General features: G+C 39.2%; 1 protein-coding gene across 1 annotated transcript in view; it reads right to left on the bottom strand.

Annotated features, from left to right (window-relative positions):
- UNC79 (unc-79 homolog (C. elegans)) overlaps positions 1-26,249 on the bottom strand; it is a 124,491-nt gene that overhangs the window by 33,377 nt on the left and 64,865 nt on the right. Inside the window, exons 32-41 of the mRNA XM_019472480.1 lie at positions 24,200-24,316; positions 22,120-22,203; positions 19,655-19,757; positions 17,155-17,295; positions 13,105-13,143; positions 11,729-11,841; positions 11,557-11,642; positions 10,446-10,619; positions 8,560-8,628; positions 7,851-7,961 (exon numbers count right to left, since the gene is read on the bottom strand). Of these exons, the coding sequence (XP_019328025.1) occupies positions 7,851-7,961; positions 8,560-8,628; positions 10,446-10,619; positions 11,557-11,642; positions 11,729-11,841; positions 13,105-13,143; positions 17,155-17,295; positions 19,655-19,757; positions 22,120-22,203; positions 24,200-24,316 (1,037 nt within the window). The remainder of the gene's footprint in view (positions 1-7,850; positions 7,962-8,559; positions 8,629-10,445; positions 10,620-11,556; positions 11,643-11,728; positions 11,842-13,104; positions 13,144-17,154; positions 17,296-19,654; positions 19,758-22,119; positions 22,204-24,199; positions 24,317-26,249) is intronic.

Genomic DNA, 26,249 nt, shown 5'->3' with positions numbered 1-26,249 from the left:
AATGGTAGGACTGTGTTTCCACCCCTGTGTACTGGATACCCCTCCAAGTGAAAGCAAACTGTGGCCTGCACTCTGCTGCCAGAGGGATCGAGAAAAACGTGTTGGCAGTATCAATTGTTACATACCATTTAGCGGCCTTGGACTCCAGTTCATATTGAAGTTCTAGCATGTCTGGTACGGCAGCACTCAGCGGTGGCGTGACTTTTTTCAGGCCTCGATAGTCCACTGTTAGCCTCCACTCTCCATTAGATATTTGCACTGGCCATATGGGACTGTTAAAGGGTGAATGAGTCTTATTGATCACTCCTTGACACTCCAGTCACTGGACCAACTTATGGATGGGAACTAGGGAGTCTCGATTGGTGCGATATTGTCACCAGTGCACTGTCATGGTAGCAATTGGCACCTGCTGTTCTTTAACCCGCAGCAACACCACCACAGATAGATCCTCTGAGAGACTGGGCAAGTTAGACAGCTGTTTAATCTTCTCCGTACTGAAGGCAGCTATACCAAAAGCCCACTGGTTCCCTTTTGGGTCTCTGAAGTACCCTCTCCCTGAGGTAGTCTATGCCAAGGATACATGGAGCCTCTGGACCAGTCACAATATGATACTTTTGCCACTCATTCCCTGTTAGGCTTACCTCAGCCTCCAACATAGACAGTTGTTGGGATTTTCCCATCACTCCAGAAATACAGATGGATTCTGCCCCTTTGTAATCTGATCGTATTAGAGCACACTGTGCACCAGTGTCCACTAGAGCTTTATAGTCCCATGGGGCTGATGTGCCAGGCCATCGAACCCACACAGTCCAGTAAACCCAGTTGTCCCTTTCCTCCACCTGGCCGAAAGCAGGGCCCCTCTATTCCTGGTTTGAGTCTTCATTACTTGATTTTTGTAATTGCAAAACAGAAGTCCCTTCATCAGGGTCAGAAGTATGATCAGCCCTTCTACTCTGCCCAACAGACACCGGAGCAGTAATTTTCCTGGGTGGATGCTTTTTGGCTGTTGTTTTTCCTTGCAGTTCCTGTATCCGAGCTTCTAGTCTCCAGGTAGGTTCACCATCCCGCTTCCTCATGTCCTCCCCCTGGTCACACAGGAAGAACTACAGGGTTGCATGTGGTGTGAACCACCGGTACCCTTTCCCTTAAACAGAAAAAGGCTGACTCTTAACAGTTGAGGCCTTGGTTGGAGTGCGTGAGGAAGACCTATCCTTCTCAGCTTGCTCAGACATTTTTTGGGTCAGTCTGTCCACAGCCGAGACACAGGCCCACATGGAGGAAGTGAGATTATCTTCGTATTCTCAGAGCTGTCTGGCCAGTTCATCTATGGTGGGTGCCTCTGTGTCTGACCAACTCATTATCGCCAGGGTGTGGGTATATGACATCAGTGCATTCTGTACAAATTTTCACCACATGGACCGCATGCACCGGATTTCATCCGGGTCTTTGGATGCCTGGTTGTCATCCAGGTTGTTATAGATCACCTCCAACACAGCTAATTCCCTCAGATGCTGGATACCTCCCTCAATTTTGGTCCATTTGTTTCGGGAATTTACAAGTTCTTCCTTGAAGGGATACCTGTCCTTCACTTGACAGGAGTCACCACCAAAGACTGAGGATTCCTGCCTTTTTTCCAATCCCTTTGTCAATGGCCTTATCTTTAGCAAGGGATGCTAGCTGCCAGGCTTCCTTACCCTCTAATTCCTGACTACTGGCCCCAATATCCCAGCATCGGACAGAGTAACCAGCTGAGAATTAGCTCACCTGGTTAACGGCTAAAATCTTTTCACATATCTCGCAGCTCACTTAGGGATAGGTATCGGGTGGTTTCTGTCTCATTTACGATTTCAGTCTCTTCCTCCTCCTGTTCTTGTGACTGCTCTGCTGCAGAACAGACTGCCTGTTCTGATTCCTTCTCCTGCTCCCTCTTAGGAGAAGCTTCTTCATCCCTTACTAAACAAGTTGACTTCCACTTCCATTGTTTCTTTTTAGTTATAGTGGCGACTGATATAGTGTCTGGTTCAGCCATAGCATCTGTTGGTATGTTTTCCCTCTCTTCTCCCTGAGGGTGCTGCATAATAGCGAGCCGTGTTTGGTAGATGCTGGCCAGGGCCCAGCACAGTGTGGCAAGTTGTGCCTCTTTGGAATAGCCATAGCATTTTTTTTTTTCAAGCATTCTATCACTTCATCAGGATCCTGTAGTTGTTCGGGAGTGAAGTTCCAGACCATCGGAGGTGAGAAGTTCTCTAGATACCTGCCCATATTCTCCCACATACCATGCCACCCATGACCATACTCCCGTGGAGCCTGGGTCATATTCCCAAATTGCTTGTTAACCTTAGACAAAACCCAAGCAATACTCCTAAGAAATACCAATAGAAGTATTTTAACTACCCCCGGATGTTCAAGATACTGAGAACTTATTGTAACAAGGGAGAAAACATCACAGAAGAAGGAAGCGAAGGTGCCATTCTGTATTTCCTCCACAAAAAACCTCTCGGAGGAAGAAGTATAATTGTTAATTGTCTCCATGAGATGGTACCCAAAATAAAGTAATGGCTTCAGTACAGAGCCCAAATACCAGATTAAGCTCAAGGTCAGTGTTTTAATAACAAATCTCCCAGGCAAATCATCACTAATCACTACAGAGCACAGCAAACTGCAAAAGCCAACACCAATCCTTAACACATACAGCAAAAAGAAGAGCATGGCACAGATCAGATTAAATTAATATCGAGAACAGATGAATCAATATCATAACCTGCAACTGTTAACAGATATAAATCCCTTTTAATACGCTCTGGTCAATCTGTTATTATCTCAAACCCTTTGAGCCCCATCTTGGGCATCAAAAAGGACTGTCGTGGTTTAACCCCAGCTGGCAACTAAGCACCACAGAGCCGCGCACTCACTCCCTGCCCCCAGCAGGATGGGAGGTAAGAGAATTGGAAGGGTAAAAGTGAGAAAACTCGTGGGTTGAGATAAGAACAGTTTAATAATCAAAATAAAATAATAGTAGTAATAATAATAAAAGTAATAAATTGTAATGAAAAGTAAAATAACAAAGAGAGAGAAAAAAACAAGAAAGGACAAGTAATATAAATTAAAACAATTGCTCACCACCAACCAACTGATGCCCAGCCAATCCCTGAGCAGCGGCCCACCGGCCAACCTTCCCCCCAGTTTTATTGCTGAGCATGATGTCATGTGTTATGGAATATCCCTTTGGTCAGCTGGGGTCAGCTGTCCCAGCTGTGTCCCCTCCCAACTCCTTGTGCACCCCCAGCCTACTCGCTGGTGGGGTGGTGTGAGAAGCAGAAGAGGCCTTGACTCTGTGTCAGCACTGCTCAGCAATAACTAAAACATCCCTGTGTTATCAACACTGTCTCCAGCACAAATCCAAAACATAGCCCCATACTAGCCACTATGAAGAAAATTAACTCTACCCCAGCCAAAACCAGCACTCTTCCACAGCACCCCCATACCTTTTAATGAAAACAGATTTTAAATATCAGCCCCTGATACGGGAGAAGGTGCCAAAACAACAGAATGGTGTGTCTTTCATGGACATTACGATGCCCGTCTATGAACCAAGAGACCTTACTTCAAGCTCAGAGTCTGATCTTCAATTAGATGGAGTGTGCAGACAGATAACACATTTAGCTGATGGAATGGGCCCCAAACTGCAGTGGTCCTTGTCTGACTACACTGCTGCAGTCTAGGCAGCTAAACTCACAGGAAGCAAATACTCCAAAATAAATTAAAAAAAAAAAAAAAAATCCCTTAGGGGAGCGGCAAACACTGGATCAGTTCAGCTGTATTATGAAACCATTACTTGAGGGGACAAGCACTCAAAAGTCACACATCCCACCTGCATGAGTGGTGCTCTGATAAGAATAATACAATATAAGAATATCCAGGAGAGGTCAGACCAGAACAAATGTCCTCAGTATCTTACCTCCAACAAGGTCATAAGCAGATGCAAAAGAAAGAATAAAAACAAAGCAAGCATGTATAATTCCCACTACTGCTCTCCTAGCCACCAACTATTTTCAAGCTCAGGGAACTTCTGAGCTCAGTGTGGTTTCTGTATAATTCATAACTCTCAGTGGATTTTTCTTCCACGTTTGTGTCCACTGACCTCTTGGACCCATGTCAATTTTCAGTACCCACAGTACTTGGCAAGGAGTCAGACACTGTTGAAGAACCACTTCCCTTTACTTGCTTTGACACTGGTTCTTACAAACTTAATATGCTCTTGTTCTTGTACAGGCATGAAATTACCCATGCCTGTCTGGGTCACTTGCGACCTTACAGACCTCTCTCACATTCCCATCAGTTGTTGCTTTTTCAGATTGAGGAGCCCTAACTTAGTCGCTCTGTATGTGGAAGTCATCCCACTGTTTGATCGTTCTTGTTATTGTTACCTGAACTGTCTCCAATTCTACTATATTCTGTCGGGAATGGGGAACCAGAACGGTGCACAATACTCAAGGTGCAAATAGACCCTGATTACTTGCTAGAATTCACCAGCAAGAGTGACCCTTCCCACTGTCATATGCCTTCACAGTCTTGAGGCACATACATAATGCAGTGCCAGGCTCAGACAGTTGACAATTACATCCTCCGAAACACTGGACAGAAATTCCTATCAGTAACCCAGTACAGTAGCCTGCACATACTGGAAAAGGAGAGAGGTAAAATTCTTTCAAAAGCATTCAGCTATTTTATAGACTAACACCTATGCTACACAGGATATAACTGGGCCATTATAAATTGCTTTGTCAGAACATTGGGAAGGAAGCATAGCCTTCATGAATCCCAGCTTTCCTTGGCTCTAAGGATAATACAACAGTGAGTTACCTCTTTCTCAAAGAAGTCTCCGATCTCACAGCCTAAACTTTTAATGTTTGTTAAGCACATGCAGTGCAGAGAGATGAAGCAAAATCAAGCAAAATGTTTTTTGACACCTGACCTCTTGCTTCCTGCACTGTAAATCAGGAGTGATGACACTGAAGTCAATAGCCCAGAGTACCCTTCCTATCGAAGTCTACTTACTCCTATCATTCTGCTGGTGATAAACATGGTTTATACATACTTTAAGAACTTTATATTCTGCAATAGAGCTGTAAATGGGTATTAGTTCCATGCGAATAATGCCCAGACAACTCATGTGTAAACCTGGTACCAAACAGTCAAGAATACAACCCCTTTAGCCTCTGTTCAGCCAAATTAACCCTCTCGAATATCTATGCATCCCTATAAAAAAAATGCCTTGCAACCTTCAAACTGTGACTTGCCAGAGGTCTATGTGTAGAACGTGAAACTACTGAAGTTTGTTTCTAGCAATATCTCAGGGCCCAAACTTAGTAATAATAGTAAATTTGGTTCTTTAATGGAGTGGTATGCTATCCTCCAAGTAAGCCAGTATAAAGCAAAATTCTTTATTTTATCTCTGTTGTTACTACAGTAATTACAAATACTGAAGATCAGCCACTTCAAGATTCTTTAAAAAAATTCAATAGCAAAATCATGTCATGTCCAATTCAGTGGCATTCTGCATTTATTTAATAAAGGTCAACAGAATGCTAGCAAAAGGCTAAGTTTAGGTTCAAGCTTCTGCAGCTGTAAGAGATAAGAAAGCCAAAAAGTGTCCATTTAGGACCTTAAGATACTTGAAAGGAAAATGAAAGATAAGACGATTACAATCCACAGAAGAGATGCTACTCTCAACTGAGAATTCCAAAGGCACTGAAAAAAATCAAATTGCTGACCTGGAACAGAAATTCAGACAAGAAAGTATCAGATTGATGTGAGTCTTCAGGCTCCAAGACAAGAGAAATGGAGATATTCCTAAAAAAAGATATGGAGTGGTTGTACAGCACTGACCTCTACAAAGTGCATGTCAGAGTGGCTTGGTCTTTGAAAAGACAAGAATCCTCCACAGCTTAGCTGAAAGTTGGTGTTTTGTTCCAGCCAGCACATTCAAAGTTGCAAAACAAGTAATTAAATCTGAATAGTTTCAATGTTCACAAATAATATTCCTTCTGGAATTCACTTCTATGTGGTATTCTATCACAAACAACACTCTTACTTGGCTACAGTGATTTCCACTGTAGAGAAACACAGACATCACAACTGATTTGTTTTTTTCTAACAGCAGTCATTAATTTGATATTTCTAATGCAAAACCATGGTAAGCTTTCAGAAATAACAAAGATAATGCAGTATGGAGTTTCACTAAATTAAGCATTTGTGGCTATAAATTGCAGGAGACCATTCACTAATGATTCCATTTCTGGGTCACCAGGTTGCATTAAACTAAATCAAGAAGGAGATTTTACCAAGCACTATAATCCAAGCCTCCTATGTGCAATTAGGTACTCAATATATTAATAGAACATTGAACCAGGAAGCATGCAAGAAAAGCATGGGGGTTTTTTCTTGAAACAACTGAAACTGCAGAGCACAAGGAGAGTGAAACATTTCCTATATTTCACAATTTGCTTGAACAGGCATACATGAAATAGTCTTATCAGACCACAAATGCAATAGGAATATCTTTGCTTCAGTTTTAAATAGGGCTTTTTGTTTCAGTGAAAAACCCCCACTGTTGGACTTTAAGTTAACATTTTTCTCACTTCGCCTTGCCCAAAGCCTTAACTATAGATCTAGCTCAAATTACTTCCAAAAGCTGGACAGTCTCTTCTGTATTCAGGATTTTCTTTCATAAGCTCTTCTCTTTCAAATGAGACAAAAAAGGTAGTATTTTCTTGCTGTAATTAAACATACTGTTAGTTTCTATTTAATGCTTCAAACCATTAGATCTGGTAAAAACTTTCTTATTTTCCTGTGGTGCAGTTTTTCTGTGAGAGTGTCATTGCTTTTATCATTTTTTCTTCACTGTTTGTCCAGTGATATTTTAAGTCTTATCAAGACTGAAGCAATGCATGTCCCAGTTGTACATTATCAATATAGAAAATCATGTAGCTACTTATGAGAGAACGTTTCCTGAGGATTAACTACTGTTTTGACAAACATATCGAGGCTGGAAAACTGTGCACTTAGTGGCTGAAGCAACACTTTTGCTCAGTACCCTAATAATCTACATAATGGAGCATATAGGGCCTTAGTAAAAGGTTTGATTGTTTTTTGTGGATTTTGTCGTTATTCAACTTCTCACCAATAGCTACAAAAATGAATTTGAGTAATAACTGAGTGTTATTTGTACACCATAGCTTTCATCCAGGAATCTTAAAAACTTTTTAAAGGTGCATACATACTGTTCTCTTTTCTACACAGCTTACAGCCATGCACGCCAAAGCATAATACATAATAATAAGATACCTAATACAGAATGAAACAGGATCTAAGCTGGGAAGCTCCTAACTTGGAGTCTTCCATTTTACTCAGCTATCTGTTGCCTCCCCTCACAGCTGTGCTCTCAAAAGGCACTACCAGGAATATTTTTTACTGCACAAGGTATGCGGCTAAACTTGTGCACAGATATGACTGTACAGACATTTTAAGTCATGCATGAACACCAGATACCATCTCTACAAGAGAAAAAAATTTCCAAGTCATGAAATCACACCAAAATACTTTTCTGAGCAATGTTTTTGGAAGGTTCCCTTTATCTGTGTCTATACTGTGAACGTGAAACTCAGTATTATTAAAAGGCACTGAATCATGATCACTGCTTGATTAGCCAAACTACATTAAAACTGTTGACACGTCTGAAACTTGACACTGATTTCATCTTTACTTACAAATATACCACTTGAGGGAAGTAGGACTTTGTCTGTCCTATTTTCAGTTGTCCCTAAAGGAAGATATAGTCTCATTGTTACCTTAGTGAAGGCTCGGTAGCACAAACCACACAGTTCCACCAGGTAGGCCAGAGTGAAGACAGCATTCTGAATTACAAAGCTTAGTAATTTTGAAAAAGGCTCCAGAAGACTCTGCAATGATGTGATTTAGAGAAATCAATAACTGCTTGCACAGCAAAACAAAAAGCATTCCAACACTGAAAATGGAACAGCATTATTTTTAGCTCAGAGGCTATCTTGCTGGGATTTACACTGTTTCGGTCAAATGGCTATTCTATCTAGCATTTGCCTTCATGCTTTTATGAGAAGTTAGATGCAAAAAATTAGAAAACAGTTTCACCTCTGACACGGTGCTTATGAGATAGAAGAGATTCTGTAGTGTTTATGCAGGAAAACCTCACTGATCTCAGTGGAATTGTACTGCAGAACTTCTAAGGAAGTTCATTACTATCTTTTTTTTTTTTCTTTTTAAAGAAAAAAAAGAGGAGGATAAAAGAAGAGAACATCAAATCTTTAAGAAGATATACATTCACACCCACACAGGAATGTAAGCCCACACACACTTTACTGTAACCTAGATTCCAAAGCTCTTATTCTCCAAAGAGAATCGGATTGCACAATTTTATGCTTATATATAATACTTTCCTAGCTAGGGGATAAGAACACATTCATAGAATAGTGCAGGCTGGCTAAATCTGAGGCAACAGAGCTTTGTCTTCTTAGAACTTACCCTGGTGGCACTAGTGGTAGGTATCTTCAACAAGCAAATCATGATTCTTAAACTAGAATCTAAAGAACACTGTGGACATATTTAAAGGCAGGAAAGAAGAAAAAAAAAAAAAAGAACAAAAAACAGAGTTAGTACCTTTCTGTGCACGTCTTGCTTTTAGTGGTAGCAGCTATGAATAAAATACAGGTGAAGTCTGAAAAATGATTCCTGATGATTAATCTTTACTTACTTTGCCTAAACTGGCTTATTCCTGAACACACAATCATATCCCTTCAGTGGTAACATACCACAGCATGGGCCTTGAGATGAGAAAATTTCACTAAAGGGTTAGTTTAGAACAGTTAACTTTACCCCTTTTATGACAAAAGTTTCCTAGAAATATATTTCTACTGTAATAAAAATGGATGGGGGGGTGAGGGGGGAAGAGTGGGTTAGCAGGAGGTACGCACCATCTACCTCATGTTATATTTCTGTGGTTGCCCTGGGCTACGACATTTTCCCCCCACACTCCAAGACAGGGCTGCAACTCACACCCCATAACATCAGAATGCGCCCTGGCAATAGCTGCTCCAGAGGCCCCTCTAAAGTTGTTCCTTATGGTGTAATTGATTTTTCTTCTGCGTAAACCACACAGGTTGCAGCAGTGAATGGTACTTTTCAGGGCCTATCCATTGTCTTGCCTCATCCCTGCTGCAAACATCTAGAACAGCAAAGAGTCATTTATGACCCTAGAGGAAGGAACAGGAGATGGAACGTTCAGAAGCAAGCAATTGTTTTACTTGTATCACTAATGATACCTCCCATGAATAAAAGGGAAATCAGAGTAAACACTCCATCTAAATGTTCTGTGAATGGCAGACAGGCAGTTGGAACTATTATGATCCAATTCATTTCTTTTTATTTATTTCAGTTAGACAAGATGCAACAGATTGGGGTGGCTAGTATGCAAAGGGGATGGTTATTGCCTGTTTGGCTTAGTAAGTGCTGCAGGATAGTGCCTCAATTTACCAAACCTAAAGAGGTTTCAAGATCTGACTATTGCATAATAGTGCCAAGGAATTTAATATCACTCATGTAATTTGGTGGTGACACCCAATCTAAAAGACAATGTTATAAGTCACAAAGTTAGATTTTGGATCCCTCAGCTCATACTGAGCAACACTGTTTTGCACAGAAGAGATTACCACTGGGCTCACTCACACCATAGGAAACAGAGTCAGAATAAGGGTATCAGAATCCCATGTTTACTGGTAAGACTCAGAAAAGTTTTTTACTTTTCAGTGTTTACTGAAAAGACATCTGGAAACATACACACCAGGAGATAAGAACCCTCTTTATGTCCTCTGAGCACTCAGAAATCAGAGCCCAAAGCTTCTAGATTCAGTTTCTGCAACTATATTCTGATTACAGCCAGAACTACAACCTGGTCAGCCAAACAGGCTAGGCTCAATTCCCAGTAGTCTCAGTTCTCTCTGCCTGTCTGACTATTGTGCACTTTCAGCAAATTAATTAGGTGGTGCTGCTCTTCTTGAGAGTTTTATTTTGTTTTAACAGTTAAAACCAGATGGATTTTTATTGCCAAAATGCTGGTTCTCTCACATGCAGTATTCTAATCTGACAAAGACAGGGCATGGAAAGTGTAGAGGAAAAAAGCCAACAAAGAGGCAAAGAGTACTCTGGTCAGAGTTGTTATTGTTACCCACGGAAAATATAATTAAAGGGATGGATCAGACATACAATAAATCCAGTCCTCTGGAAACATTAGTTGAATCATTAGAAAATATGCACAACAACCCACTCCAATTTCTCATCCACAGCTTTCCCACTGTTTCGGTACATCCTGCCTAATGGCAGTATAGCTCGTTTCAGATGTCCATACATCATACCTTAAGTGGCAAAACACAAGGGAGTTTAGTAAGGAAGGTCTGAAACTGATTACTAATTGTGGTCCAGAGGTTGCTGGGAGAATCCATCGGCAAGGCTTCCATAAAGGTAGCAATATTTTCCAAACAGCGTAGCATTGCACCCCCTGCTGGTAAATTCTTTTTGTTGTTTAAACCCTGGGAAACAAAACGAGAACTGTAAACAACTGTACACATGCAGAAATGGTCCCTTAAGCAATATTTGGAAATGCTGAGGTTAATTTGTTCAGACCAAATACTACTTACCTCTTCTATAATGCTAATGATAAAACGTTGTGCAGGGAATTTGAACTGTGTATGTGACAGTTAAGTCTAGTTCAGTTCCTAAAGTATTGACCAAAAGATTTTGAGCCAAAATGTTATAAGCAGGGTCCTAACTCATAAGCTGCCTAGACTGGCAGGCAGTAAAAAAAGCAGAACTAGTAAAGTATTCACCAGTGGATTGCCCCCAACAAGTTATGTTCATTAATGTTCAGTTGACCACGTATACTTTGTTGGCTCGTGTACTAGGGTCAGGCCTGGAAAGACATAAGCAGTTTTAAAGTGATGTCAAAATCTTTGTATGAAGCAACTGCCATGTTCTTGGAAGAGCAGGATACATGCAAGTGACTAGTGCTAGTGGAAAGATAAAAGTTACAGTAGAAACAAGCCAAGTGCACAGAAGACAATCAGTGAAAAGCAGGCAATAAATCTTTGGACTACTTAGAGAAACTGCCAGCAGATACAGGGGAGAGGGAGAACTGAGATGTATGAGCAGAAATATTCCTGAAAACCAGAAATAGTGCTGGGGGAAGGGATGGTCCACACTACCAATGTGTAGGACAGCTCCAGGAGCTGGTCTGAGGGGGGGAAAAAAAAAAAAAAAAAATAGAAAAACCTATCAGTGAGAGCAAAACCCAGAAGGAAAATGGTGTGGACAGCCTAATCCTTCTTCCAGGGAGGACAAAACAAAAATTCACATTGCTTTTGGTGATGCAAGTTTGAACTCTTAATGAATGAGGAGAAATGATCCAATATGCCTGATAACGCTAATAAAACTAGCGCCATTAACAGAGCTGATTGATTGCCAACATACCTCTAACAGCTGGCTCAGAGCAGCAATGGAACTCAGCTCACTGAAGTCCATAAGAGACGTGGCCAAGGTCCGTAAAAAACTTCCATCTGAAACTCAAATTACATTTTTACACTGACTGTCCATACAGAGGTAACTGAAAGGGTCAGAAATGCACTCTGGTACCACATATTACCTTTAATATTGCTCTGGAAGAGCTGGGGGAAGATGCCGTTGGGAGCCAGCTGATGGAACACACAACGGAGGAACTGCTTGGCCACACCTGCGGCATTTCCAGGGATCATCATGCTGAAATGAAGGGAAGGAAAGGGAAGAATAAAGAAATTGCACTGCAGATGTAACACTTCTCAAAGCTGACTACATGGAGAAAATAAAGATGATCCTATTCTTTTTAATTATGGAAGTGTTCAGTTATGAGTGAGACAGTCAAAAGCAGAACTGTCCTGATCCCAAAAAACAGTTCAGCGTCTTGATTTTTTGACTTCAGCTCGACTATGCAGAGCTGAAAAAGTTATGTACACATACCTAAAGTATTTGTCTCAATAAATTGTTGCATTTTTCCTGATTCTCCACATCGTTTTATTTGTGAGTCATCTGAGTCTGCAATACAATCCTGCTCTCATCTTGTGTATTTCAGTGATACAGGATGAGGTTCTTGGCTTTACCATAAGACACATGAACAACAATACTAATGTCTCTTGCAGTTTCCTTCAAGAGATGAAGTACTTCCTAATCATTCATAAAATGAATGGTTTCATTTAAAAAGCTAGAGTATTATCTATTTACTCATAAACTGCACATCTTAACATCTTTTTACAGCTTCTCAAAATGAATTTATCCTATTCAGCATCTGATTTACATAATGAGACATCACTACCAGGGATTCTCCATAGCCAAGGATGATTCATTTGATTGAATGTATGGAGATAGTTTATCAAGACAAATACTGAACACAGAACAAGCTAGAAAAAGCTGCACTGAAATTGTGGAAACCAGAAGGCATCTTTGAATTATGTCTGAATCTGAGTTTTTTCAAGGTCTATACATACGAATATGGGTTCCTGGTTCATCTTCAGAACACAGGAGATATTTGAAACAAGTGGGAAAGGACAGGTTTTTCCTCTTACTCATAAACCTTAAATAATTTTTTAAAAAGTTAAATTTAATTGATTTCAAGGCCAGAGAGGATGATGGTTTAGATTAATTGTTTCATTTTGGCCAAGGTATTCTTTGCTGCCATACCTTTCTGCTTGATTAGAAAAACTGGTACTTGATGCCAACCTGGAATAAAAATAAAAAAATAAATAAGTGAAGCTCATACGCTTTTTTGTGTTTGTTTTTTCAAGGTCTATACATACGAATATGGGTTCCTGGTTCATCTTCAGAACACAGGAGATATTTGAAACAAGTGGGAAAGGACAGGTTTTTCCTCTTACTCATAAACCTTAAATTAAAAAGTAAAAAGTTAAATTTAATTGATTTCAAGGCCAGAGAGGATGATGGTTTAGATTTCATTTTGCATTTTGGCCAAGGTATTCTTTGCTGCCATACCTTTCTGCTTGATTAGAAAAACTGGTACTTGATGCCAACCTGGAATAAAAATAAAAAAATAAATAAGTGAAGCTCATACGCTTATTTTTAAGTAAGCCTAGAAAGTATCGGGGTTTTTTTTAAATAATAAACAAGAATTTTAAAGAACGCTTAAAATGTCACCAAAAAGGTCTTCTGAAGAGCAGTTAAACTCAGTCAAATCACGTTTGCACGACATATAAACTCTTATTCAGTCTTGCAGTCTCACAAATACTTAACAGCTCTAAAGAGAGTTCTGCTTGCCTCCCTGCACTAGCATGAAGATAATGAAGTATAACTATTGCCTTACATGCACAACATGGATAATTACTAACCTAGAGGGATTTGGAGAAAAAAAAAGTTTGCCAGAAGCTGCCTGCTGACTGAATTGTTTCTGATTAACACAGCCACATAGACTAAGCCAAAATTCTCTACTTAGCAGTCTGAAGTGAGGCTTCTAGTTCCAGATTTTGACACCTAAATAACTGGCCTAATTTCAGAAACACTAAGTACCTACAAGCTCTTACAAAGTCAGATGAGAAATACTGGGTTCTTAAAAATCAGGTCATTTATTTTAGTACCTAAATATAGACTTTGAAGCCAAATATGGGCATTCAGTGATGAAAATACTGAACACAGTCTTAAAGCAAAATCATGCACTTCAATATCCAGGACATGTAAACGAATAGAATCAGGGCTCATAATATCAAAGCAACACACCTTTAATACTAAAAGCCACTGAAAAGCAATTATAAATATGTACACTGGAAGCATCTCTCATATACAAAATACCACGCATTTTTTACTTTCATCTGCTGTGCATCAGTATTTCAGCTGGTATAAGTTGATATGTGTAAATAGAAAGTTCATAGAGCTATGCTAATTTACATCTGCTGATGATCTAGCCTTCAATGTTTATCTTTGATTCACAATCCTTTTAGGCTGGATTTAGCTGTTGCTCAATCCTCTGTCAGCCTCTGTTCTGAAGACAGTTTCTTCTCTAGTAACCACTGCAAAATCCAAAAAGGACCCTAAGGCAGCTCAGTCGAATACATCAGTGTAAACCAAAATGGATGATGATTTTCATTAATGATGCATGACAAGCTGGGAACACAGCATACTTTCAACGTGCAATAATCTCCGGCTGGATGGTGCAGGGGATTGAAGATTATATTCTCTTCAGTTGTCCCAGCATAAATCAGAAAAACTCATTAGAGCCCCTGACTCCACTGTTGTTAAGAGGAGTCCACGCTAAAATACAACATATTAATTCTGCTGTGCAAAGCTAATTCTGGGTGAAAACAGGTCTGAGGCCACCTTCAAGCAATAAAGACCTTGATTCTGGAATAACTGTAGCATCTGCTTACATTCAAGCACATGAGGATTTCTACAGAATGCAGTGAGACTAATCACATGCCCAATGGACATTACACTTATTTTCAAGAATCTACTAAAGCGTAGAAATACAACGGCATAAAATATTTCTTCTAAAAGAAATCAAAGTCCTATGCAAAGTTTTTCTCTCCTTTCGAATGCAATAATGCAAGTGTGGTTTTTATGATAAATAAAACATTTGGTTTCTAACTTTGGAAAAACTTCATGAGACATGAACTGCACTAAACGCTTGGGAGCACCTGAAACTTTTTGAAATTTACAGCTTGTATGTATTTATCATTACTACTCCAAATATTTTGTTACACAAAGGCCATGAACCCCCATCATTACCTCCACTTTGCAGACCACAAAGCAGAACAGTAAATGGACAGTAGACAGTAAATGGATGTGTTTAAATTTGTACATGTTAAGAACAGAAGTTAAGCTTTTCAAAGCTCCTCACTAACTCAAGAGCCTATATGCCATTTTCAAACAGGGCTTTGATGCTTGGAAACCTAAATCTCACTGGAAATCAACGAAATAAGAATCAACAAGTCAAAAATCTTGATTCAGGAACTAGAGCATAAAGTTAAGTGCATGCCAGAGTCTTATAAACATGTCTATCTCTAATTGTCAGTAACTTGAACCCAGAACTTTTTTGCTTCTGAAAATCCCAATAGATGCCTATCTGTACCTGTGGGTACCCAAATAACTTTTGAAAATCTTTCTGTGTAATGTTTAGGTATTCTGAAAGACCCTGGATTTCCTAACTCATTTCCTCTTCTAAGCATGAAAGTAGTAGTTCTTTTTCTAAGAATAAAAATGCAAGAAGTCTAATTCATTCTCACCTCTGCTGTCAGATGGGTATTTCGAGGTAACGATACGGCACTGCTTGATGAAAGACAGTGACAGGTTATATACATGAGGCACCTGAATGCCTCTCTGCTTGTATATGCTACTTATTTTGCATGTATTCAAAATAATTCCTTTGTGGGGACCCTCTTACTGGACTTCAAATTTGTCAGAAATGACAGCCAGTAGGAACAACATAGGACATTTACCAGGAATACCCCATGTTGCATGCCATCTGCTGCTCTAAAACAATCAGCTGTCTCACTCCAAAGGTGCAGCTTTTCTTCCTCAAAGCACAGAAAAAGGTAGCCCGCTTGGCCCTCATCCTTTGATAATTTATCTTCCAAATGATTTACTCTCCGTGGCTGTAGTACTGCTGTATTTACAAGAATCACACAGAATGGATAGCATCTGTCTATATTAGAAACTTTGCCTCCATCAGAGTTCATTAGCAGTGACAGCAGGGAACTGCAGCCTTGCAATTAATGGGAATGGAGGACTTGAATAGCTGCTGTGTTTAAATGGAATTGGGAGGTAGTGGAGAGGCAGGGTTGTGAAGAGCCATGCCCCTGCAGAAGTCACAGTCAACCAATTTTAACTTCAGTCACTGAAAAGAACATGGGAAAGCAGAGCTGCACATCATTTCTGCACTTCTAGTGCTGCTCAGAAATTTATTCTGAAACACCCTCAACGTATCACTCCCACCTCTTACGCAGGAAGTTGTGGAAGTGGCCAAGGCAGCAACAACAAGTAATACAATAGTAATGGTGTGCTTCAATTATCCCATGCACATTGGGTAAAAGTCACGAGAAAAATAATAGACACCAAATGTTTAAGACCTTATTAGAGACAATCTCATGCAGCAGCTGGTTAGGAAGCCCTCATAAGGAGATGCAACTCTTTACTTAGTCTTAATTAGCATACAAAATATGGTTGAACAGCCAGAAGAGCTTCAGGTATGCTAACGAATTATCATACCTAGGAGTCAACAGTCCTCCAGGAGCAACAAAATTCAGACAAGCTGACCACATTTGTGCATAATTTCTAAAGCAGGAACTACATAAAAGTGAAAAACTCCATCAAAGCAGCAAAAAGGGGCAGCCAAGAGAATTAGTCTTTACAAGAAACACAGAAGTTGTTTAAGAACATTACATTGGAAGCACAGGGCCAAGGTACCCCACTTGTTAAGAAAGACTCCAAGTGAGCAGAGGAAAGGAAAGATTAGTGAAGTTATTAGAAAAAAGAAGGCTTCTTTCAAACAGCTGAAGTCATGTCTCAAATGAAAACACAAAAGAACATAAATTCTGACAAAACCAGTGTAAAACAACAAGAAGCAAGGCCAAAAAACGATTCAAGGAGCAACTAGCAGAACGAATAAAAGCTGCCAGTAAATTTTTCTTCAAATAAAACAGGATCAAGAAGCACACCAGAGAGTATGCTGCATCGATTGCTGTTCAGGTAATAAACAGGGCACTCAAGGAAGATAAGGGTACTGCAGAGAAACTGAATTAATTCTTCACATCGCTGCTTACAGTGGGACAAGCTAGAGCGATTCCTGAGCTGGGACCTCCCTTTGGAGGGTAAAAGGGAAGGACATCAACAGAGCTGCCCAAAATTGAAGTGACAGTGGAAGAAGTTACATAAGAAATTGATAAAATGATGAGTAACAAAGAAGCAGACAGAACCAGATGTTATTCACTTAAGAGTTCTAAAATATATTACTTCATATAGTGAAGTTTATGTAAACCCAATTCCAGGCACAAAATTCTTTCAATCATAAGGGAGAGAGGAAAGTCCTGAATTTACCTTCCTACAGACTGCATGATGTCCAACAGCAGAGGAGCAGCCAAGTCTGGACTAAGGTGAATGAAGGTTGAGAGCACAACTATGGCCAGGCCTAATGTTTCTTCATCATATTCTTCAAGAATAGCCCCACAGTCATGGCACCTGCAAAGAACAGTTTTAAAAACTGCCATCAACAAATTTCAAATGAAGTATTACTATATATACATATGTGTATAATTATGTCTTTTTAAAGTACTATTATTTAGTACATTCTATTCAAAATTTATTTAGAAAGATAACGTAATTGTGATCTTTCTATAATTAATAACAGTCCGTGGCTTTCAAACATTAATGAAGCTTCTCACTAGCTGCACTGGCTGTTTCTTCACTGACAAATGAAAGAGGGCCACAGGGCAGGCCTTGTTTTGGGACCTTCATTGGTAATTGGTAGCTAATTCCCTCACTCTGTATTGGACTGCTTCAGTTTGTACTACTGAAGAGCAATCTGCAGCAGTGAAGACTAGCCCTCAGCAATGTGAACACCAGCCAGTTCATGCAACTTGGGCTCAGGCGAGGGCTCAAGTCCCTGGCACTCTTCTATTTAGCAGCATAGACACAAACAATGACACTCACAGATGATCTTAAAGAGATGGAACAATTTCACGTTGTCCTTCCTGTCAGTAATGAATTATAAATAACAAATTATACAATTAGGAAACAATGATCCGATTGATTCCCACAGCAGTTATAGCTATTAAGAAAGAAATGAAAGGACCTCTCAGGGGCACAGAACCTTAGATTTCAGAGAAGTCTCCTTTCCCAGGGCAGATTTGCTGCTGAGTCACTTATCCTTCCTAAAATGCTCAAAGAAAACTGCTGAAGTTCTGAAAGGGCTCCGTAACGTCTAATTATAAAGGGGATGTCAGATTTAGGAGAGATGAGACAGGCTTTCACAACCTACAAAAAAGGCAAACCAATGTGGGAAACTGGCTTATCTCAGCCCAGTCGGAAGGCTGCTTAATTTGATCAATCAGTTGCTAATGACTCCAACAGATTGTGATATTTTAACTTAATGGAATTGTACAGGCAATTTTCTTGCCTTTGTTACTGAACAGAAAGAAAATATGGCAACAAAGTCATGAAAGTCAAGCTCAGCTGGTCTATATGTTAATAGGTGGTGCTAGAGTTTTGGTGAAATGGCCAAAGGAAGTGCCAAAGATAAGCCTAACTTTTAGGATGCTTCACTTCGTCACACAATAAGGTCCACTTCCAGTCACAGCCTGCACAATGGCCCTGTCTTTCTCCAGTGATCATCCTGGCATGTCTGTCTACTGGACTGAGTGCAGAAGCACAAGCAAGAACTTACGGTTTCTCTTCCCAGTTTTTGACTAAATTGATGAATGGCTCCTTGCTGACTGCTTTACTTCTCCATTAAATGAGTACACTTATGTTTAACACTTCCTTTAGAGGCATTTTAATCAACCAATTAAGGTTTGCAAAAGCTTTCGAGATCAGTGATTATCAGCATTAAAAATGCTATGTTGGTAACTGTTGATGTGTCATCACGTCATCTATTTCAACAGAAACCCAAAGGAATTTTAAAAAGCTTTTTTTTTTTCCCCCCTAAGGCAAAAGTGGTTTCTGATGGATCACAAAGAACCCTTGGTTGACAATAGGATGGAAAGTGCTTCCCCTGCCCTCCGTGCACATGCAACAGCCTGACTCATCATTTCACCTGTGCAAACTCACACAGGTCCTACTGACTTAAAAGCACATCTTGCTGGCAGGGTTTAGAAAATGTTTACCTAGGAGTAAAAAAATTAAAAAAACTTATAGCATAGAGATAAATGATAGAATGGACTTTATATTTCCATAAAGTATATCTATACTTTACTTGACCGATTTGAAGTTCAACTAGTTCTTTCAAAGGAACAGAAAAAGAACTTACTTGTCAGTCATCACAGTGGGCTGGTCATCAGCAAATTCTTCTGGTGCAGGTACAAACATACTGACTATACTGGGTGCTGACAGCAGGCTAGATTTTGTGGCACCTTAAGGCAATTAGGGGAAAAAAAAATAATCAAAGAAAATCACTAAACATAAATCCAAACTGCTTGAAGAGCAGACTTCTAAAGAAGAGCCATAATGGTTTTACTGTGCATAGAAATAAGAAATTAAGTGTGTCGACAAAAGGATATATAGCACATTCCTTGCTTCTGCCAGATTGTTCCAATGCTAGATTTTGTGGCACCTTAAGGCAATTAGGGGAAAAAAAAATAATCAAAGAAAATCACTAAACATAAATCCAAACTGCTTGAAGAGCAGACTTCTAAAGAAGAGCCATAATGGTTTTACTGTGCATAGAAATAAGAAATTAAGTGTGTCGACAAAAGGATATATAGCACATTCCTTGCTTCTGCCAGATTGTTCCAATTACCTAGAACTATCAATTAAAAAAAAAAACACTTAAAAAATCCTTAGGATCAACTAGTTCTTTCAAAGGAACAGAAAAAGAACTTACTTGTCAGTCATCACAGTGGGCTGGTCATCAGCAAATTCTTCTGGTGCAGGTACAAACATACTGACTATACTGGGTGCTGACAGCAGGCTAGATTTTGTGGCACCTTAAGGCAATTAGGGGAAAAAAAAATAATCAAAGAAAATCACTAAACATAAATCCAAACTGCTTGAAGAGCAGACTTCTAAAGAAGAGCCATAATGGTTTTACTGTGCATAGAAATAAGAAATTAAGTGTGTCGACAAAAGGATATATAGCACATTCCTTGCTTCTGCCAGATTGTTCCAATTACCTAGAACTATCAATTAAAAAAAAAAACACTTAAAAAAATCCTTAGGAAAAAGATAACAAAGACCAAAAATTCCAGGAAGGTGCATGTAATTGTGAAATCTACTCATTTTTTAGGGAGAGATGATGATTCTACAGTTGCTATGAGGCTGGACACCAGAAGATTTGAAGTCTTCCCATGTACTTCTGGGGAATTGCCTTTTCATAGTTCTCAGTGACATGAAGAAGGAAATAAGTTCATACGTCTCAACACCAGGTCATCAATCTATTCATACCATCCCTAACAGAGGCACAGGAGAGAAACCAGGAAAAGACAGCTAGAAGAAATAATTCATAAGGAGTTGAGAAACATTGAGAATATTGGAGGACTGATGATTAGAAATGGTTTCTGTTTAAAGTCTTCACAAGTGTCTTTATTCTCCAAAGCTGAGGGCATAGCCACTGTAATCATGCCAACATATGAGGTTCCCTTTGCCTTTGGCACTTCTTGTTCACCTAATTTCTGATGGAAGCTTGTTTTACTAGGAAAGGTTACGTATAATGGAAGATTCAATCTCTTGTCTTCTCCGAGTCCTGCTTTCCAGAATTACAGCAATATGGGGTAGTCTGACAGTCAAACATCTCTCCAGTATGGTGGTTCTCCCGCCTTGGCCCCTTTGTTTTCATTAAGCAGACAACAGCAATTGCAGAAAAAAAAATACAGAAGAGGCAACTCTCCAGCTAGTCTGGTTGCAAAGAATAATCAGACTCATTCATGAGCCATCAGAAACTTGGATCAAAGCTACTGTGATGTACGAGCTATGTCATTCATCTGAGATGCCTTGTGATGATGATTTAAATATTGTTAGCAGTTTCGTTCTCCAGGTCACTAAGACAGAGAGAGAGATTCAGTTCGAAAAGAAAAATACCTCTTTTGGTTGCCACATGTAGCTGACATGATAAGAGAAGGCATTACTCCTGTTCCCATACAGTTCAGCTCCAATAATGAATCCAGGGAGCTCAGCTGGTAGACACTATCATTATTTTTATAAGCTGTCCCCAAGGGCATCTCATTCTAAAGACCAATCTATGAAAAGCTCATTTTGTAAACCAATTTTTAGAAGAATACCAATACCCTTTTGATGCCAGTTCAACCACAGATTAAGTAATCCATTATCAACTTTCTTGCTGTTTGCTTCAATCTGCAGATTCAGATTTAATGTTAACATTAGCCTGTTCTGATAATATTTAACTATGGAAACAGGAGGAAGCTTCTCCACCTAAGCTAGGTTCACATGGAATTTCTGATGAGATAATCCCAGTTACTGCAGAAAAAGCAAATTTAATATCAGCTCTCGGGCAAAATAATCTAAGAAGCTCCCACCGTTTCTGAACTCAAAATATGTGGAGTGATGAGGGCTTGTTTCACAAGAGTAAGACAGGTTTTAAACAATCATTTTACTAAGTATGGAAGGAAATATTTCTTTTACATACAGAATTCAGTACTTCATAATTGTCCCGAGATTTTGTTGGATATGAACAGACACTCCAGGAAGTCCAGAATACTCTTCAGTAACGTAGGACACCATCCAGAATGCAAGGAATAGGAGTAGATTTTCACATATTTCTAGCCAGTCTTTTTCCCCCCTCACAGATGAATAAAGATACCTCTACCATGACTTTGGAAGTTTCACTGTCATGTTCTCTAGATGTAAGTCCCACTGCAGCACACAAATGCTAAAAGCTGTCATGATGCAGGTTACAATGTTGAAATAAGACTTAACAACTCAAAATAAAAATGTCGTCTCTCATGCACTACACAGTAGGAAGAAAACATGATTTAGGCAAAGAAGGTAGGTCACTACCACATTGCAAGACTGTAAGAAAGTCTGGATGTATTTTGGCTGTGAGGGAGGAGAGTTCATAAACAAATTCAACCACATTCTGCATACAGAGTCTTTTATTTCCAGGTTGACAGCCAAAACAAGTACTAGCAGAAAGCCAGTACTTCTTATCAGTTGTCCCTGTCTTGAATGAAATGTCTTGTCTAATAATTTTTCAATAACCTACATTCTGCAGGACAGTTGAGGGCTTTAACAGAGCTGAATGGAACATAAAATTCAGCACCATTTGGTACTAACCAAAAAAACCTTCCTGGCAGACTTAGCAGAGATATCAGGTCAAATGGACACTGAACTAACCTCTGATTCTTAGTGGTGCTCCCTCCAAGTCGGGGTTTAGGCAAACAGGGACACTGCACAGCCGCTTTCCATGCTGTATCTGCTCTGTGAATAAATACAGAACATCAGTCTCCAAAACTATGAATCCAGCATCTGTCACCAGCACCACAGGTCTTAAACAGTTAAAACAAGAGAAAGACAAATACAACAGCTATTGAAAAAACAAAGAAAAGAGTTAATTTTTTAAGCATAGAAAAGGGGAGGGGAGGGGGAGAGAAAGATTAAAGAAGCCCACAAAGGAAAAAGGACACAGATAACCTAATACCAAAGATGACATTTTAGAAAAGTGTCATTAAACAAGAAAGGAAGTGCTAGCCATAAAGATTCAACAAGATATGGAATATATGAGTCACAAAAAAAGACAGTGTTTAGAAATACCAAGAGACTAGAAGTCAGGTATAGTTTGTGCTGACAGAAGCTAGACACAAAATTATTTTATTTTACAGATAGCAAGCTTGGGAAAAGAGTGGTTTGAAATAAGAAATGAGAGACAGACATGATACCTACCAATGTGTAAAAAAAAAAAAAAAAAAAAAAAAAGCATGCATCATATACTTATGTGGGATAAGACTATTTCCTAGTTGTTATACCTGAGTATAATGAGTCTTAAAATTGTGGTGTGACATTAAAATGAAATAGTCACACTGAGCATTTGTCCTGAAAAAAAAACCAAAAAACCCCTGTTTTCTGTCCAAATAACAATTTTACTTTGAAACTAGTGGTTGAAAAAGAGACTGAGAGACACAAAGCTTTCCAGAAAAGAACATTTTACTTTGTATCTCCATGCTTGGAGGCCTTTAGCTGGAATAAATGTTGGAGGGAAAAAGCCATAGATGTTGTGGAGAAAGCTAGTGGACTTGAAACAAGATTAACAAGACCGAGTTCCTAAGTGGTTTTGAGTACTGACTTGTTCCTCTTAAATACAGGCTAACTACTTCTTGCAGAGTGAAAGCAATAACTTTTTCATCTCTAAACCCCTGCCTGAGAAACTAGGTGATACCAGCTAAGTCTCTTCAATAAATAAACTTACCTGCTGATAGGACAAAAAAAAAAAACAAAAAACCACAAAAACAAACCACCGTTATCATTGCCAAATTCTGACCTTTATGATTTAAGGATCTCATGCTGAGCATGCTACTCAGCAGACTGGAGCAGAAAGGATAATCCTTTAGCCATTCTTCAGCTACAAGATTTAGTTTGATGGAACTCGACGCTGAAGACTGAATTAAGCAAAAATTTTACCTCAGCTGTCCAGAACTGGTGGTGAGACATTCATTCAGCATGCTAAGTTCCATATAACATTTTAAGCATTCCTTTCTCTGGATGCATCTGGATCTGCTGATAAATTCCTAAGAAGCATGATTCCTTAATGTCACTAACCTCAAGATGGGCAATAAAATATCTAGCATTTATGATAAACCAGAATGAATTCATTGTTTAGTGACATCTGCTATGAATTTGGTCATAAGAGAAAACCTTTTCTAGACGAAAAAAACCAAATAAACCACTTGAGTAATGAGGAAATTATGTGCTTAATTCAGTTTTCATTGCTTTGCATTCACCTTAAAAGGGAGAAAAAACAGGTCAGTGAGTAAACAGAAACTTCAGGTTTTCAGCATGAGCTGGCAGAAACTTCTCTAAAGAGAAATAAAACTGGCTAGTACAAGGCACAACTCCTTGGTGTACCAACACCATTGTAAACATACATGCAAATAAATGATTCCATGTACCAGGGATGAAATCCTATACCTAATGAAATCAACAGTGATACTTCCATTTCATTCAATGAAGCCAGGCAATAATCCAAGTAATATGCAAAATTGTGGGGACACCACTGTATCAGAGGGACTACCTCCCAAATATGTAACTATTCCAATTCATACCAGGGAAGAATCTGGTATTCACTATAAAGTTTCACTTTAGACTTGAGATTGATTACTTATCTGCAATGGTAGAATAGAAATACTCACTTTTTTAATGGATTGATACAGAAAGCAATTGGTTTAGGAAACGGAAATAAAGAACAATAAATGCAGCTCACCAGTATCCCAAGTGCTGATATTGTGGGGAGCACTAGACTGGTGTTCCAGCTGCCTCTTCATTAGCTGGTTCATCGTCAGAGCTCCCAAAGAGCCTCTTTTCATTTGTCTGAACTGAGCTGCAAGTCAGAAATGCAGAAGTATTTCAGGGGCTCAGACAACATGTAAACCTACTCTTTTTTCCTGATCTTACAAGCCAGCATGAGATAAATACTGAAAGGACAATTACTGCTTGATCTAAGGATCTTGCTCAAGTCAATATGCACTTTTCACACAACTACACTACACAGGGTACAATTCTGGACCCAATGACATCAGTCATAAGTGACTTGGATTCAGGATCTCATCCGCTGTGTCAACTGTCAGTGCCTTTTTGTCTCTAAATATCATGAAAGCTCTTCAAAACACTTGGCATCTGAAGTGTAAGATACTACCCCAAAATTCCCATGCTGACAGGTGATAAATGTATACTTGAATCTCACTCACATACAATGTACCAAGGAAGGAAACTTGGTCTCCTCCCGGCAAAGTATGGAGGACTGCTCTCTGTCCATGCTCACCGTAGGAAGACAAATTCACCGACTGTGTACCACCAGCACCCCTCATGGGTGATGCAACCTGAACAGGCCTCCTAAGTACCCACCACTCAGGCATACCACCTGCACATTATTCTGAAGCGTGAAGCCAGCATGCCTTTGAAGATGGGTCCCTTTTGTAACTTCACTGCCATTCTTCTTACATGGAGCTATCAAGCAACAAGCATTCAATTTTTCCTCATCTGACTATTTACAATGCTTCTTTAAATGGATATTACTGTTTGCTTTAAGAGATGTGTCCCACTGGATAATGCTCCCACACACACAAAACAACCCAACTGTGGATTTAAAATTTAAGACTTTTTGATCATGTATTTTCTCAGTGCTTAAATGGAGGAAGAAACAGATCATATACAACTCCATTCCTACTTTTTTTCTCCATTCATAACAAAATTCAAATTGAACAAACATAATATATTCACTTTGACAGTTGAGTCTGAGCAATATATTTCCACCACTGAAACCAAAATCATTGCTCACAGTATGAAGACAGAGTTTTAAGGCCCTGCTTGAACAAGGCATGTGAGACTGCTGACACTCATCTCCATGTGGGAAAACTTAAAATGTTGCCTTAAGTATATGTTTAAGTGCTTTCCTCAACAGGGCCTTCAAGCAAGGGCAAAGCAGCAAAATCTTCTCCTAATGATTATTTTCATCTGCAACTACATTCAACATCATTAAAAAGAGTATTAACATATTATCAGGTAGTTCTGTTCTAAAATTTCAAACAGTACCCAGCTAAGCTCTGAAAATAAACCCAGCATTTCACATTATTAACTGTGATGAAGAAGTACAGACAAGGGATAAACTACAACTTTCAGAAAGCTTTGAGGGGTTGAGTGCCTTCTCCTAAACTTGCTCTACTCAGTTTCTACCTGAGAGTTTCAAATTCAGAGTAAGCAGAGTACTCCCTAACAAAACAAATACAGGCCCTGAGTAATAATAAACACAGTGATAACTTCAGTAGAATCTGCGCACTGAAATTATTTTATTAGGTGAAGTATTTTAAGTTTTCCCTCATTATATCTTTTCAGAGTGCATTTAAACTCTATATTGGGTCCAAGTACAAACTTCTCCAGCATTGCTGCAAAGCAGTCCTTGTATAACTGAACTTCTGGAACTGAACCAGACCAAGAGACCATTCCATGTTTCACTTTTAAAAGTTATACTGCAGCTGCCTTTCACAGCAAATCAGGAGAAAAATAGAATTTCCATCATTTCCAGGGCAAGGATTTTAAATAGATGCTTTATCACTTTATCAAGCATAGAATTTCCTGAGGAAAGAACAGCAATTAACGTTAGAACTGACAAGACTGCTTGCAGTGCAGATGACTGTCAAAATATAGAAAATTATCTCTTTGAATTTTCTTAACAGCTTTTGCAATTGTAATTAAAAAAATTTCATGCATATTTCACATAACCAGGCTATTGTTGAGCAGGCTTGGGTTCCAAGGTT

Source organism: Aptenodytes forsteri, unplaced genomic scaffold (genome assembly GCF_000699145.1).
Source record: "Aptenodytes forsteri isolate BGI_AS27 unplaced genomic scaffold, ASM69914v1 Scaffold193, whole genome shotgun sequence".
In the NCBI taxonomy this organism is placed as follows: Eukaryota; Metazoa; Chordata; class Aves; order Sphenisciformes; family Spheniscidae; genus Aptenodytes; species Aptenodytes forsteri.
The sequence above is the reverse complement of the archived record's forward strand: the minus strand, read 5'-3'. Positions and strand labels throughout refer to the sequence as shown.